Genomic DNA, 17,124 nt, shown 5'->3' with positions numbered 1-17,124 from the left:
AGTCATTTCAAAAACAATTTTATTTATGTCCCATTTACCACATCAAAAGTGCAAAGAAAAAGAAAAAAAAACGTTCTCCACACACTGATGCTAAAATAATACCTCAAGGCATCTATTTTTAATCAGTCTACACACACACAAACATACGCAGAGCACACACACGAAATATCACACAAAGCCTGGATTCTATACAATCTCTCTTGGGCAGACCACCAACTCAAAGAGAGAAAAAAACAGCCAAGTTTTCAGAGCACCCTCGCTGGCTGCTGCCGAAAACGGCTTGTCAAAAAAAGAGGAAAAAAAAAGTGGGGGAAGGAAGCAAAAGAGAAAAAAAAAAACAAACCCACAGAAATCCATAATGGCTCGAGGCTCCTCTCCAATCTATTTTCTGCTCAGCTGGTTTTAAATGAAGTTATTATGAGTCATTAAAACACCCGCAAGCTTGTGGAAGTCAGCCAATTACAATTTTAAATTTAGCCTGTTCTCTACCCCATTCCCTCATTTTCTTCTTTTGCCCAGGAAAAAAAAAAGAAAGAAAAACCACCAGGTTTACTCTAGTTTTCTCCCTCCATTCCCCAAAGAACTCTCCCCTCCTCACCAAATCTGGTCCAAGACACATTTCCTTTGCAGTTTAACATACAGAAGGCAATAATTCAGTTTCCGCAGGCAGACAGAAGCATATTAAGGGGGAGGGGGGGCTTTCTTTTTTTCAAACTGATCACAAAGCAGACTTCTAAACTGAATGTCAGTGTCAATGTCTTATTTCCTTTTTTAAGCCACAAAGTAACACTCCCTGCAGGATTATTAAAGCCACACCGGCTTCCAACGCTTCTCTTCCGGGGTTAAGACGCCCATCAAATACCAAACTCTGCCATTATCCCTATTACGGATGGGGTTGAAATGGGTCTGGTAGGTATTTTCATGCCAATTATTCTTATTTTTATCTGCGAACCGCCCAGGGTCGCTGAGAGTTGGGCAGTGCAAAATTCAATCAATCAATCAATCAATCAATCAATCAATCAATCAATCAATCAAATATTTAAGCTTCCCAAACAGATTCACGAATGGGAAAGCAAGGAAGCCTTGGGTTTTGTACTTCTTTGATTCTGCACTGTGGGTCTCACCTCAAAGCCACCTCTACCCATAATGTGCACTGTTTTCATGGGACAGTTTTAAAGAGAACCTTGCCAAACGTGTGGAAAGTGGTCAGGACAAAGCCATACTCGCATGCACGCACACACACACAGCCTTGGAGAAGACTGAGGACATCTGTCCATCCATAAGCCGCCCTGGACTTCTCTCACCTCCCCAGAGCACCCTTTTGCAAAGCCCCCTCAAAACAAACCAGGGTCACTCATTTTCCAGAAAGGCTGTCATGGGCTCTGTACCTCTGCAACATTCAAAGCGTTCATGGAAGAACCAAACTGCAACAGTAAAGCATCGCTTTGCCTACTGAAGCCGTGGGTGCATCCCCAGTCTGCAGGATCAGGGAGCGAGATATGCCAGATCGTACAACTGGGCAGGCTGTACGACTGGGCCTCCCTGAAGGCCACTGGATGCCTTTGCATCTGCTCCAGTGCCGGTGCACGTCTGTTCCTGTTCCGGGGCAAGATGGTACAGTCCCTCCGAACTGGAGCAAGGATCACGAAGGGACGCATCACGAGTTCTTGGCCCTGCCTGTGGCTCCCATAGAGCAGGTGGGAGCAGACTGAGTGGGGTGGGGGTGAGCAAAGATGCTGCAAACCGGGTGGGGCTTCCTGGTTACTGGTTACTCTGGGCTGGAGACCAGACGATGCAGAGCATCCTTGCTCCTAGACCACTGGGGGCTGATGCTTCTGCTCCACACTAGAACTCGCTTCCCATGTTCAAGTGACATGAACAGACTCCTAAGTGGGCCTACAACAGAGGCACACCCAGGTGACTCTATTTTGCCCTCCCCTCCACACCAGGAGCAAGCAGTGTGTGTGTGTGTGTGTGTCTGTAGACCTGTTTGCAACACACCACCCAGATATTAATTCAGCCTCTTGCCATCTTCCAGACAAACGAGGGCATGACGCACAAACACCTTTCTCTTTCTCCGTCTTGCATGCGCCATGTCCCTAAGCAAGACCTTGGCATCCAAGCACCCAGCCAGCCCCCTGAAGCACCACCTTGCATTGGAAGAGCCCTCGGAGGGTCCCACAGACCCCCAACCCTCTGAAAGGGGAAGGAGGGGAAGCACAGCGGGAGAAAGCCCTTGCTCTCTCTCTCCCTGAGCACCCCCCTTCTGAGATCCCAACCACCCCCTCTCCCCCCAAAAGTGCAAGGGGGAGCAAAGTTATTACATAACTCCCCCTCTCCCCAGTCCTCCCCCCGAAAATGATGTTCTGGGCTCGGAGGGAGGACGTGCCGACCCTTATCCAAAATTCAACAGCCCGCGTTCCGTTTCAGGAGGCACGCAGTGTACTGTACGGCCTATAAAACTCCCCAGCAGCCCCCAGACACTCGGCAATCGTCCTCCATCAAAACACTTTGCCTTGCATACAAAAATAAAATACAGTGCTGAACGGAATACACAATCAGCCCATTACAGTACGGAGCGGCTGCTCCTTAGCAACGCGGGGGCTTTACAGCTGAGATGCACGACAGGAAGCAGAAATCTGTCGAGCCTGTTGGGCAAATGATAAACATTGGCAGGTTGGGTTTTTTGCGGGCTTGGGTTTGGGGGCTGTTTTTTGCAGGCGGGGGGGAGCTGCCGAAGCCATATAAAAGTGGTAAGTGTGCACATGTGCGCACACACACACACAGTCCGCATTTCTGGATAGTGTACATTGAAACTGCATCCAGGCTGGGTGGAGATTTGAGACCAATCAACTCACGGTCACAAACGTGTCTGATTTCTCATCCCCCTCTGATCCTGAGACCACGTTTTCTATTACCCTGATTTCTGCTAAACCCTTAGAAGCTCTTTTTTCCCTGCAGAGGACTAGAATCTTAAAAAACAAGAACCATGCACTGAATAGCTGCCAACAACCTCAGACAAGAAGCATCTATGATTGGGCGGCTTTTCACAGGGTGCTGTAGAAGGGAGCTCTTAAAAAAAGAAAAGGGGGCCAAGAGGAGAAGAGGACATGGAAAGAAAGGCTGGTTCCTCAGGGGAAAGCTGGTGGGGCAGAAAGAGGGCAGAGGAACAGGCTGGCAGCAGCAGCAGCCCAGGATCCCTGCCAGAACAGGAGCTAAAAGCAAAAACGAATTATTCTAATCAGCTTAAACTCTCGAGGCTGAAAATAAAAAATTAAAAGATAGATAAAAAGAAGTCTGAGCGGGAGGAGGAAGAGAAAGAATGTATTTTTCATCAGCAAGTGTATAATTTATAAACAGCATTAAACAGTTTGTGTTTTCTCTCTTCCCCCCATCCCCCCCCCCAACCCCGCCGCCAGCCTTCCTCTCCTGTGTATCAGGGTTGGACTGAACTCAAGCCTGCATTAATTTCTGCTGTGGGTACAGTGTGTTCTTGGCGGCGCATCTGCCAGCGATCATAAACTCTCTGGAATGTTGGCAGAACATCCAGGCCTGCCGGCAAGGCGATGACATCACTCGGGGAATAAATTTGGGAGCCGGGCCAAAACCCGAAGGAAGAGAGGCAGCAAAGGCTCCCCGGGCAGCATGAAGGCCTCCTCTCCCTTCGGAAGGGGGGCAAAAGTGGGTGGCCGCCCAAGAGGGTGGAGGTGCGACGGCCGGTGGCCGGCCCAAACTGGGAAGAGAGGCAAGAGAGGCCAGGGCAGAATGCACCCTTCCCTGGCTGGGTGGACAGACAGCCCCGAGCAGGATCCTGCACCTCTCCTTCTCACACGGGTCTCCAGCAGGAACGGAGGGGAAGGCGGGCGGCCGGGTGGATGCGAGGCGAGCAAAAGCGCCCAGACTTGGCTCTTCCAGGGTTGAAGGCCAAAGAGAGTGGTGGTGCAGAGGCACCTTGGGAAGGCTGGTCACGGGGCAAACCGACTTGGGTAGTGCTGGGGCCGGGCAGAGGTGCGTGGAGGTCTTGCATCCGGCCAGAAAGGACAGCCAGTGACCGGTCTGATGGTTTTGGTCTTCTGCTTTCCCCCTGTGGATTCCACAACTCCTAGCGTCCAGCCATGGGTCTAGGAAGGATGCTGCTCCCTTCTTGACCCATCAGCCACTGCAACTGGAAATCGCGCCCCACTTTACCTCCCCAGCCATGGAGTTTGCATGCCAGGGGGAAGGGAGGAAGAGGAAGCACCGCTCCCCCCGCCCCCCCAGGAAATGGACAGCAGAGAAGATGGACTCGGGGCACCCAGATGTCCACTGCATTGGAACATGCATGCTGCAATCCAGCAGCAGAGTGGGGGGTGGGTGGGCACTCCCCTGAGAAAAATTTCCAAGTTAGACTGCAGGCAGCAACAAGGGCCACATGATTCTAGAGATGCCACATCAGTAGATGCACTGTAGCAGCAGCCGCCGCCTCATGAGAGTTAATATGCTAAGCAACCCAAGCAGTTGGGTAGAGCAGGGTGCATTGCACCTCTGCCTCCGATGCTGGATTTGCATCACCAATGAAAAACTAAGTGCAAGTTCTGGTCCTGTAGTACAGCTTTCTTTAATATGCCCCCTAGAGAGCACGGGGTGCTATATGAATGTGGAGGGGGAAGAGGTCCCTATGAGCATATTGTACCTGCCCCTTCTCCTTCTCAGCCACAACTGCAGAGGTGGGTACCACAGACTTCCATGCAGGCATGGGCACCACCTCTGTGCACCACATCAGGAGCTGTTTCCTGGGGCTGGCAGGCTCAGGGGACCTACCTGCCCATTAATAGTGCACCAGTGAGTTATGGCCCCCCAGGTGTGGCCAGATCTCAGCCCAGAGCTCCGAGGGGCCCATCTGTGACTCAGAGCAGCAAGTGGGGATGTGGAATTGGTGGTTGTTAGTTTGCAACATTTTTATTTTTTCATGGGTAAGTTTGGTTTGCCTCATTCCCGTACTAGTTTGGGGGGAAGGAACTGAAAAAAAAAAGTTTGCACTAAAATCTGTGCTGAGCGTGTCACTCCAAACACGTGCCTTTCCAATTGCAAGTTCTTCTAAGCAATTTTCTCCAGTGCGTTTTGGTATCTTAGTTTCATGAATGCATGCATTTTTGAGAAGACATTTCCCTTAAACGCCCCTTTAAAACTAAATTGACAAAGTGCATTACAAAATTCAGAAAAGTGGGAGGCTCAAGTTTTTAATTCGAGTATTGGCTTGAAAACATGAAATTAAATAAGTCCACCCTGATGTACAGACTAAACAAATGTTCCATCATCCCTACTTGCAACCGTGCATTTTTTTGTCACACACCCAGGTTACCAAATAGGTGTGTGCATGTACATGTGCTTTGGACAGCTATAGTTATTCTGCATGTACACAAAACAGTTGCTATAAACACTGCCATGAGAAAACACGCCTACACAACCTTTCGACATAAATACAACAAGAAAGCAATTTTAATGGAGGGTGGCATTTCTCCAAGAGTAGGCACCATGTTTCTCTACTTTCCAGTTTGATCTCCAAAGCTGTAGAGGCACACTTGAGACAATTGGGAGCAACTGCAACCCTCTGCACTTAATCCCTCCAATCCAGAGCTCCATACAAAACGCAAATGGCCTATCTAAAGGAGACGTGCGCCCAAAGACACATGTTCACCAAGACCAGTTTTTCCCCTTCTCCACATCTCACCATCCTATCTTCTTTGAAGTGTGAGAGAGCCGTTCTCTGCATTGTTGATATTGCCTGGGGAAGCTTGGTGAAGAGAGGACAGCCTTAGATGGGATGAAATGCTCCTGACATCAGTTGTCCTCAGGCACCAATTTCATGTTCAGGAGCAACAAGTGTCAACTCCCAACTGACCAGAGAAAGTGAAGACTCTGCTATAGATGTTCTCATGATCCCTTCTTTGCAGAATGGAGGAACTACTGCCATTGTTACTCTTCTTGTCTTGGGCCAATGGATGACCGGTAGCAGCCTTCTTCTCCACAGATCATTCCTAAGAGGAAGGGGGCAAGGGCTTCTAAGGCCATCTCCAGGTTGGCTCCTTAAACCAGCTTGTGACAGCCATTGCAGACCATGACCTGAATCAGGACCCATCCACACTTTTAGCTTACAGAAGGGATGCATGATGCCACCATGGCAGTAGGCCTGCTTTCAGATGCTAAGTGTTTAGACAAGTTGCTGAAGGTAAAGAATTAATCTTAAACTTTCCAGATACCCAACGGTAATTCCCTTCCTTCCAGGTCTGCATCTCCGTTGTTTCTTTTTTCCTCCTGAGGCAAATGACTGGAACAGGTTCACTTCAGTTTTGTAAAGATTCTGCCTTTCCTCTGATGCAAAATTTGTAGGTCCTGTTATTCTGGGGAAGGTTAGGAGAGAATCTTTTGTGCCCAACACATGAAAACTGATATATAAGGAGGAATTAAAGGGATCCATCAGGTGATCCAAAGGAGAGTGGTATGATTCATTAACCAGCATACTTGCTTGTCATTCCCAGGGTGAGGCTCACTCATGTCCTTCAGAAGACCCAGCCATGGGAATGCTTGGAGAAGGAAGGGAATTTGGAGCCTGCCACTGAACAGCTGGTTGCAGAAGTGTGCTCACCTCTCCCGCTCCTTTGCACAAGGACCTGGCACACTCACATGATTTCATTCTAGCAAACTTAAAAGTACAATAGGCCACAGGGCAATCAGGATTATACTGATCTACCTCGTTATTTAATTGATGGCTTTATTGCTTGAAATTAATCTTAAAATATACCTTCAGCATCAGGTACTGCTTGCAAATGCCCGATTAGCTGATGTGCGTCCAAAATTGATTGGAAAAGAACCGGCTTCTTAAACCTCAGGATTTTACAAATGCTATGCACACATTACACCACCAACAGACCAGAGGCTCCTCCACGTAGGGAGCCTACTTCTAATTAAACAAATCATGAATTTCTCTGTGTGCCCCCCCCAAAAAAAGCCGTCCAAAAAAATCTATTGTTGGAGCATAAGAGGCGGCCCTCGTTCAGTCAGTTCTGCCGAAGCTTATCTTGCGAGGGGGCCTCTGCGCAGCTTGGGACAAAAAAGTCCAAGGTGTAGCTGGCGCTTTTGTAAACACAGTGGCTGGAATTTAACGTGGCTGTTTTCGAGCATTCGCGCTCCGCCTCCCTCCCACCCAAGCAGGAAGGGAAAAAACATAATCATCTTTCATGATGACAAACTTGGCATAGCGCTCACTTTACATACTGTACCCTCAAAGCAGGCCGGCAGCCAGCCAGCAGCTGGCATGAGGCCATGGTGACAGCAACAGAAGCCGCGCGTGCCAGGAAAGCGGGGGGGGGGGGGATGGGGCAAGAAGGGGAAGACAGCCGAGATGCAAGCACGCTTCACACACCGCCTGCCCCTGGGCTGCCCTCCGACAAGGCACAGGGTGGCTGGGAAGTTGCCAGCCCTCCCCACCGCCACCCTGTTCCCCCCCATTTCCAATGTGCCAGAGGAAGGGGGCACCTGCAGGCACATGCACAAATACTGCACGTTCAAAGTTCCCCATAACCTACAAGGACCCAAAGGGGAGGACCCTGCCGTTGGTATAATTCCCCCCCGGGCGAAGGGAAACAAGGGGGGCTTTCGAGTGATTTTGAAGGTTAATGGAAGTTTCCTGAAATTAAACCCCCAGGAGCAAACAGGTCTCCCCAATTTTTCTGCCATGGTGTATTCCCCAAGACCAGCCCAAAATGCAATGGTGCCCAAATAGAGCTGCCCAACTGCTGGTCGTCTCACGACCTGGCAAAATTTACTCTCCCAACAGCTGAAGAAATGGCGGAAGAGGGGAGGGGAGTTCTCTATTTGTCCCTCCCCCAAATCAAATCAAAACCTTTCTTTGATAAACTGTGAGCCCTTCCGTATCTACTGCCAAAATTTATGGCAAAATTTCCTTCAGAGCATTCTTCTCTCTAATTACCAAGTTCTTAAACTCTGTTAGAACTGGGCTGGAACAGAATGTCACAATTTCCATACTTTTCTGTTTCTAGTTGTGAGTAAAGCCTCACAACTAGAAGGCTTTACTTGGGACTTACAACAAAACGTCGCAGCACAGACCACCCCTGTTGAGGACCCTCAATTCCATTCATCTTCTCTACAATCCCACCCCACCCCACCCTTATCCTCCAGTAATTAATCTGTATGCCAGTTGTATTGAGTGGCACCAAAAAATTTTTGAGGAGGAGGAAGAGGAAGAGGAGGAGGGGGAGGAACCTTGAGATTTTTCCGCAGACTCTTGGGCATTGAGAACACTATTGTGGCACACTGAGAACCGAGTTTTCTATTAGTGTGGGTGCACCACACTCTGTTCAGAGATGCCCATACAAGAAAATTGGGGACCACATTAGCTTCTAGAGAGCCAAGTATTCTCACTTGCTTAGCATTCCAGATCTTCCGCATACATTTAATTAAAGGGCCTGCATCATTTGAACCTAATATTAGGTTCATTAAACAAGTGCCCAATTCTACCACTTTTACTAATGAAACTTCAGTGGATGCTTCAATATGGAGAAGACGAGATTCACAACATCTGTCTGAAAATACAAAATACATCAGTGCCAAAGGAACAGGGGTGGGTGGAGGAGAAGCAGGATCTGTCCAGGCAGCTCTTCCAAACTCACCAAGAAAGTGGGCTTCCAGTTTGTCATTCAGAGCCACCCTTGTGCAGCTGGGGAGCCCAGAACAGCCATTAAGAACAAGAAGGTCTGACTCTGAGCCTCTCCAAACATCCCAAACAGGAAAGCCACCTGGTCTACCAGCTCAGAAAGAGCCCAGATATTCTAGTTTTCGTTCCTCTGCAGGGCAGAATACAGAGCTCCTGATTTGAATGCCTAAGCATATACACAAACTGAATGCCCAGCCTGCAACCCTATTTCTGCTTCTTGAGAAATCTCTGAACCACGAATGGCCACAAATCACATCTTCCACCAAGAATCAAGAAACTGCAGCAGCTGGCCCTGATAACTAAATTCCTGCTCAACATGGCCAGTGATGTGATATTAAAGACATCAATCCATTTCATTGTTGGTTTTCCATTCCTTTAAAAATAGCAACTACAGTCTCTTTCCTACATGGGTTTTTTCCTCAGTAAGTCCCACTGAAAACCTTTCCCAGGCAATATTAGCCCAAGGACAGAAACTTTCTAAGTGGTGCCAAAATATCCAGGACTAACGGGAGCTCTGGGAATAGGGAAAACGAGAAGGCCAGGAACAGAGGTAACCCCTGTAATGGAACGTGAGAATGACCTGGAAGATGCGGGGTGGGGGGGAGATGCCACCTAGGGAATGATCAGATAAAAGGCAGAGGAGCCCACAACTGAGTAACGGGAGGGAAGAGAAAGAAACTTAGAAAGGATCCTCCCTAACTGATCAGGCAGTAGAAGAGAGGTGGGAGAGTTGTACTTTCAGACTTGCAAGATTGATGTCAGCCTCCCAAGTAGACCAGACAGGAAACACGACAAGATGAACTAATTCTACTTTATTGTAAGGCTATGTTAACAGAATCTTGCAAGTCCGAAAGCACAAATCTCCTGCCGTCTCTTTTACAGTCAGAGAAGTTACGGAGGGTCCCTTCTGAGACTCTTTCTCTGCCCGTTACTCAGTTGTGGGCTCCTCCCCCTTTTATCTGATCATTCCCTAAGCAGCATCTCTTCCCCTGGTCTTCCAAGGTCATTCTCACATTCCATTATACCACCTTGTTGTACACCACAGTCCCACCAAAGGAAAAGCAATGCGTCCAGCCATTTAACACCACATCTGCTTTGCTCCTAAGCACACCTCTTTGGAACATACCTGTCCTCCTGGAGGTCCAGTTTCAAGGGTTTACAACCAAGGATTTTGGCAGGTTGTAATTCTGGGGCAAGACCAAACAACATGGACTTTGGGAAAAGAAGGGAGTAGACACACACACGCACGACTCTAAACTTACCTGAATGAGCCAGTAAGTGCATCCGAAGGCGGAGGCTGTCAAGGAATCTTTTTCCACACAATTCACACCCGTATGTCTTCATTGCACTGTGCAGTTTCCTGGGGGGAAAAAACGACAAGAACAGAGAGGAGATAAAGTGAGACCCCATCTAGGTCCAGAGCTTAGGGGAACAAGTCTAAGTGAGGAGAGGGCACATGCCTTTTAAAAAGTCCGTCTGCATTAGAAACCTTTCCCCAAATTCTATCAACGCAGAGATTCTCACCAGCTCAGAAACACAAAAAAGATTGCCTATTATGCTGCAAGAGCCATCCTTAAATATGGGACAGAATTACTCACAGGGAAGAGAAAGTAAGGAGAAGCAATGACATTAATTTTACCAGAGTGGCTCGTAATTTCTATTGATTTGACTTCTTGGTGCAGGTCCTGAATAGAGAAGCGAAGAGACACACACACACCCTATTCATGATGGTGTGCATTAAGTGGGTTCGGTGAAATTCTATGCCCTGCTTGTCCACGCACTAATCCTCTGGTTGCCTTGTTCCATCCGGCCTCATCTGTGAGGGGACTTTTTCACATTTCTAAAACAGGGTGGAAATCACTGGTAGAAAGAAGCAACAATACCCGAACATGTGAAACGCAAACGGAGTCACTGGAAGAGGCCCAAAGGCACTATAACAATTGTTGGAGAGATGTACTTTCCTGCTTGCTGCTTGGGCTGTGAATCCTTCCCAAGGCAGGAACATTGGGAAGACCCAGAAGACACTGAATGTTGAGCACTGGGCACCCAGAAGACCACTGAGCCTCTCAGATGAAGAGGCAGTCTGCTGTGGGGCAGCTGGAAACCCACGGATCAGGTCCAAAAGATACTGAGTAAACTCGGCCCTTCACCACGGGCAGTCAACCAGGAGAAGCAATGGCAACTCGATCAGCCCCAAACGCCACCCCTGACTTCACATCCCCCCAGAGATAGCCCCGCAGGGTTTGGAACCCAAGGAGCAGGAACCACACACACATTTTGCTAGGCTGTATCGGAAGGTCTCCATCCTTCCGAGGTGGGGCCTTTAACTGTGGTCTGTTCATCAAGATGACTTAAAGGGTTAAATGTCATATGCCGACTGGGAAATAAAGCCCTTTGCGTTCATGAACAAATGAGTGGGTTTCTCCCTTCTAAAAGGTGAAGAACTGGTTCATTTCCTGAGCCAGTTTGGAGGGAGGCACACAGAAATGAAGAGGAACACGACCAATTCGAAGCAATATCTTTGGGCATCCCGGACAGCCTGCTGAGATGGAGACGGTCACGAGACGTTCCTCTTCCTACATACATCAAATAAACAGAGCGACCGACCCTTGGTGGACAATTAACAAAAGGGTCCTTTCAGAAGCCACACAGTGGAAAGGTAGCTTCATGCTTCAGGCTCCCTCTGAACTGTACCTTCTGGATGAATGTACCTGAACGCAGGTTCACGTCGCATTCACATGTAATTCTCTGGAAAGAATCTAAAATGGCGATGATTCAATTAAAGGCAAACACTGTCCATTTTTAACTTGGACAGGATGGAGACAATGTATGAAATGGCAAGCAGGGTTTTCGAAGATTTTAACGAAACCATCAATTTTTCCATTTCTTAAAACCTCTTGGTTACATTCTCAACCTTTCTAAAGAATATTTTTTTCCCTGAGATTTATATAGCTAAAGCTCTAATCTAGCAATACCATCAGATACGTAGCACTTCTCCTGAATTTGGTCAAAAGCAAACATTTCAAGGGCAGTTTTGAGGTTCTTCCTCTAGTGGAACATTTGAGAAATGTTGACACAAGCATAGATTTTTTAAAAAAGGAACATTTCTGAGGACAAGTGCCTACTTACACAGACTCTCCTATTGGTTGTAAACAAGGTGCTACTTTTGGCATATTTTAGAACTATTCTGAAATACATACCTCAACTAGAAGAAGGGAGAACTCGGTGAAAAGGGAGGGAAGAACCAATTTCTATCCCATTTTTACTGATGTATTTGGCTTTCCAGCCATGCTCACTGTATCAGTCCAGTGGGGGTTAAAGCAGTGGTGGGTGTTGGAGGTGTCTACATACAGAAAGGCACAGCAGCTGCTTGTGGCATTTGCTGGAAAAACAATTTCACTCTTCAAATGCACAGTTTCAGGAGAGAAAAAAAGAGACCCCACTAATTATAACCTTAGCAATTGCACAGGGACAGTTGCTCCTATTTGCCATTTATATGGCCATTCGACTCATCTCTCGTTAAGAAAAGAAAAGAAAAGAAAAAAGAAAACTCATGGAGATATTTTGTCTCGGACCAAAAAAGGAAGAACGCAGAACCATTTAAAACTTAATTTTACAAAAGGAAGATGAAGTGCGAAGCACCAAACCAAACTCTGGGGGACTTAAACGCCAGCAACCCCCAAATAGAACCGTTCTCTATAACCTAAAACCACCCTGGATGAACGGTAGAAAAAGAATACAACACACTGATTTCTCTCTCTCTCTCTCTTGCACTACTATATGTAAGAAGGTACAAAAGGGTTCATTCAGCTATCTGAAATCACGAAGCATATCAAACAAACATAAAAACAAGAGTCCTCTTCTTGGGCTGTTTCATAACATCAGTTGATGATATATTTATCAGGCTTTCAATCCAGCACAAATATTTATGAAGACCATGTGGATTTCTGAGAAGAGCCCAAGATGACACAAGTGTGGGCCAGCTACAGTGGGAGAAGAACCATCTTTCAAACAAACAACACATGGAGCAGTGAGCCTGCCAAAATCCACCACAAAATCTGCTTTCCTGAGGAAGCCAAGGATGCTGACTTGTGAGACAAGATCCTTCTTGATCCAGAAGCAGTTGCTCACCAACATTCTGCCAGGACACACTCGAGGCAACCTGCGAGCCCCACAGAACTGAGGTCAAAAGAAGGCGATGTTTCCAGTGAATCTGCCTGCACAGATTTCTCTCCACGTAATTATAATCATGATGCTCCTGAAAAATGTTTCATCGGAGCAAGGTACAATGCTAAAGCTGGCTGGACTATTGACAAAACCCTGCAGACCTAAATGTGAGAAAGAAAAGAAAAAGAAAAAGCCAGCATCTACCCGGATTAGGCCGTTAAAACGTGCAAAGATGTCACACAGAAATGCAGATGGGAAGGTTTAATGCAAGGGAATCTCAAAACTGTTTACCAGCTGAAGGGGGGGGGGGAATCAAACACGTACAGTATGACGTGAGAAAATGAACTACTCTCGTGCCACACTGGCCTGGTTCATACAATACATGAGGCCCTGGTGTGGTTTGCATGATCTTGGCTTATTCAATCGAGCCATTGTGGCATATAAACTATGAGGCAGGGCTTAGAATGCTGCGGGTTTTATGCATAAAATGTGGAGAAACACACTGTGGCTTTTAGGACAATGTGGGAACCCAGGCATTAAATGCCAGTCCCATGAGTCAGTCTTTCTCTCTCTCACGCACACATTTTGAAATGGTTCCTTTCAGAATCAAATCACACGGTTTTTGCAAATGACCCCAAGTGCCTGTAAGTGGGTAGTATAGAAACAACTGCAAAATGTAATGTAACATCATATCATATAATAATGTATAAGGTCTTCTATGATATTTAGAGGTAAGAATGTTGTACTACCTTAATAGCTGGGACGTGCCCCAGAGAAAATCAGATAGATTTGTCATTGGTTTTCAGCCCACCTCTTTCATTCAGGCCATTGTGGTCAGACCCTGCCATCTTAACATGTCACTGATCCTTTCCAAGTCCATCCCATTTCTCCTGCGCTGGACGATCCTTCATCTATCCACTACTGATTTAATGCAGGCTTCTGTGGTGTCTAAACTGGTGTCTTCAAGACAGAGTGGGAATTTGGGGAGCGGAAACCCAACCCTTCCAATGGAGGACAGCTTGGAGAAAGGTGACTGGGTCATAACTTGTCAAAACACAAAGTTGTGTGCAAGAATGACAAGAAGCTTCTGCCATGTTTGTGACGTTGGTCTGACGGAGAATTTCAAAGGGCCCCAAAAGTCTGCACACTTTCTAAGGGCCATTTTCCAACTTCAGAGCCGAATATTCTCTTCCAGGAACATGGGCTCAGTTCATGATTAACAGGTATAATAGGATATGATATAGGGCAATGTAATACGATAATAAAGTGTAGAGGAAAAGATGTGCAGAAAAGTGGCTACTTTTAAGCCATGCATCAGCCAAACTCTTTTACAGAAGGCAGCGTTTTTGAAGGAGAGCTGCCTCTTCTGGTCTTTATAATTTTACAAGGATGCACAAGTGCATCTGAGGCTATTAAAAAAATCCAGCCAGAAATCTCTCTTCCTCTACCTCCTCTGCTGCTCACGCCCTCCTCTCTTCTCCTCAAAGTTTTCACAGAGTGTCAGAAATGACAAAGGAACAAATTAATCTTACTCTGGCCAACAGCTCACCTAGAGATCTACACGCACATTTCCATTGGTTGCATAACCAGACCTTTGTTTTAAAGAAATAAATAAATAACACACCAGGCTTTCAGCAAGTAATTTATTTGAAATATCTCTATCAACAAATTTCAACAGGAACAAAAGTTTTCCATTTGGCACCTGCTTAGAGGGTGATGTTATCATGCCCAATTTCATACAGTCTCCTTTCAACAAGGTCTTAAAGCACGTTATCTCTGGTTTCCGGGTAGCAAAATATGATTGAAAAGTTCTATTTATGCTCACTGGATTAAGGCAATGTTGCAGAAAAAAAGGAGAAACCACAGCAGATGTAAGCAAGGTATTATAGCCTCTTGTGCTGTTAAGATCAGAAAGGGAAAGATCAATAGACAAGCCTGCTATTTTTGCAAAGTTGTGCTTTTAAGAAGGAAAAAGAATAAAAGAAAACAATTCCATAGGTATTGATTCTCAATTATATTCTCCAAAATGCAGGGCACAAAAAAAATGAACTGTACTTTAATATTCAACACCTGACTGATCTCACTTCCAGATCTCTTGTGCATTCTTAAAAACAAAGTTCAGTATAAGCAAATTAAACCCACAGAGATGATGCACAGATTAGACTGAGTTTCCTATCACAAAAGATCATCGGGATATACAAAAGCAACACATTAACAATAACGCGCATCTGTGCTATAAATACGCTGTGATAATTTTGCCCGAGCGGCAGAAAGTCACTGATTTACAGAGGTATTTTACAATATTCTTAAAGGGAAAAGAAATACTGTGTTTGTGTGTACATGCAGAAGTATAATTCATGGTGAGGGATCCTAGAAAAGGAAGCAAAAATAAATCTGCCATTTTTTTAATGACTTGAAACAAATTGATGGTGAAACCACACCTGGAATACAGCATATGGATCTGGTCACTTTGTTTTAAAAAGGAAGAGGGAAGCTGGAAAGAGTTTATAAAGGCACCACCAAAAAGATCAAGTGAATGATGAAGCATTGGAAGAAAGGTAACCCTGCTTGGGGATTTTAGCTTTAAAAAAGTGCAAAGGAGGTACAAATGAGTTTGGTAAAATTATGCATAGTGTGGCAAAAGTTGGATAGAAAGAAATTTGCCCTCCTTCTCTCACAGAGCAAGAATCCCATGAAGTTGTCCACATAAAGTGGTGGTGAAAGATCAAAGGAAGGACATCTTCACACCATAACTGAACGGTGGAACTGAAGACCACGTGACTGAGCAACAGTCATCAGCTTGTCGGGCTTTCAAAGGGGATCAGGTAAGATGTTCATAGGAAGATGAAACAGTCAGGCCCTGCCAATTATGATGGCTACAAATCACCTCCTCCAGAATCAATGTAAGAGGAGCAAAAGCAGAAGACCTTTGTGTTCTTGTTGGTTGCCTACTGTGAGAAGAACTTGCCCTCCATCCTATGGTTCTCTTTTTCTTACTGAAGGATCAGCCAGCCCTTCCCCATACTTTCCATTGAATAAATATCTCTGTGGTAAAGGAGCTATCTCTATCTTGGAAGATTGGCTACCGAGCATCTGGCTGATCTTTGGGCTGATCTAGCACAGCTCTTCTTACACTCATAAAGAGGGTTGAACAGATCTTCTGCCGCAGCTTCTCGCAGCACAGCCTCTTGGTAGTAGCTCAGATATGGCATTTTGTCAGCTGGGGTACAAGGCCTGAGGATGCAGGCAGCTCACAATTTCTTCCCAGCGACGGCAGATGGAAGCCTGTTTTCCTGACTCCCCTTTGGACTGAGTTCCCAAAATTCCAAATGCAACAGATGTTGGAGGTCAATTCAGTTCACCACAAGATCTCTGTTTCTAAGAAAGTCTCCTTGCGCAGAAGAACACAATGCGTCCTCACCTTCTGACCTGACATCTTCTGAATTTATTGTTTCCGAAACACTGTAAGCTTTCCAAGGCTCTTACTAGGACCTTGTTTGGGGGAACTTTTCAGCTACAGGGTACTTACTATTCCAAAGGACTTTAGGATCGTGGCTGCACCCACGTGCACCTAGGGACGGTATCAGTGTGATCCCATTTCCTGCATGGTGCAACTCTAAGGAAGAGCTCCCCACATTGCAACAAAGCCAGAAGGGCTTCACCTAACCCATCCTGCTCATAATGGAAGCCAAAGAGAGACAAAGTCTGTTGGCAGTCATGCACTGCCAACATGGTCTTCAAATACTCCTTGAAATGCCTTTTAAGAGACAGAGAGCGCACATTTAGTGAAATTCTCTTGGGTGAATTGCAGTGTTTTTGCGCTTATCTTTGTTACAAAGGGGTTGGGAATTCTGGGTGTGTGGTGACTTTTAATACACAATCCTTTCTCTAGAGCAGTGTTTCTCAACCTTGGCAAATTTAAGATGGGTGGACTTCAACTTCCAGAATTCCCCAGCCAGCCATGCTGGGTTTGGGTTGGGGAATTCTGGCTGGGGAATTCTGGGAGTTGAAGTCCACCCATCTTAAAGTTGCCAAAGTTGGGAAACACTAAAGCAGTGTCTGCAACCTCCCTGGCTTCCTCACTTGCATGTGGTCCCAAAGAAAAATCTCAAGGGGAATGCCTTCAAGGGGGCTTTTTCTGAGCAAGAACAGGGGGCAGCCAAGGAGGCTGTGGAACAAAAAGTACAGATTGCTTTATTTAGTTACTCACTTGGCTTGTGTGTTGCTCCAGTTATAAAACTGAC

At 46.3% G+C, this 17,124-nt stretch overlaps 1 protein-coding gene across 4 annotated transcripts in view; it reads right to left on the bottom strand.

Annotated features, from left to right (window-relative positions):
- Positions 1-17,124, bottom strand: part of ZBTB16 (zinc finger and BTB domain containing 16) — a 147,437-nt gene that overhangs the window by 72,750 nt on the left and 57,563 nt on the right. For all 4 annotated transcript variants that reach the window (XM_063311054.1, XM_063311051.1, XM_063311055.1 and 1 more), the window contains exon 3: positions 9,976-10,073. In XM_063311054.1, the coding sequence (XP_063167124.1) occupies positions 9,976-10,073 (98 nt within the window). The remainder of the gene's footprint in view (positions 1-9,975; positions 10,074-17,124) is intronic.

This window comes from Candoia aspera, chromosome 9 (assembly GCF_035149785.1).
Source record: "Candoia aspera isolate rCanAsp1 chromosome 9, rCanAsp1.hap2, whole genome shotgun sequence".
NCBI lineage: Eukaryota > Metazoa > Chordata > Lepidosauria > Squamata > Boidae > Candoia > Candoia aspera.
The sequence above is the reverse complement of the archived record's forward strand: the minus strand, read 5'-3'. Positions and strand labels throughout refer to the sequence as shown.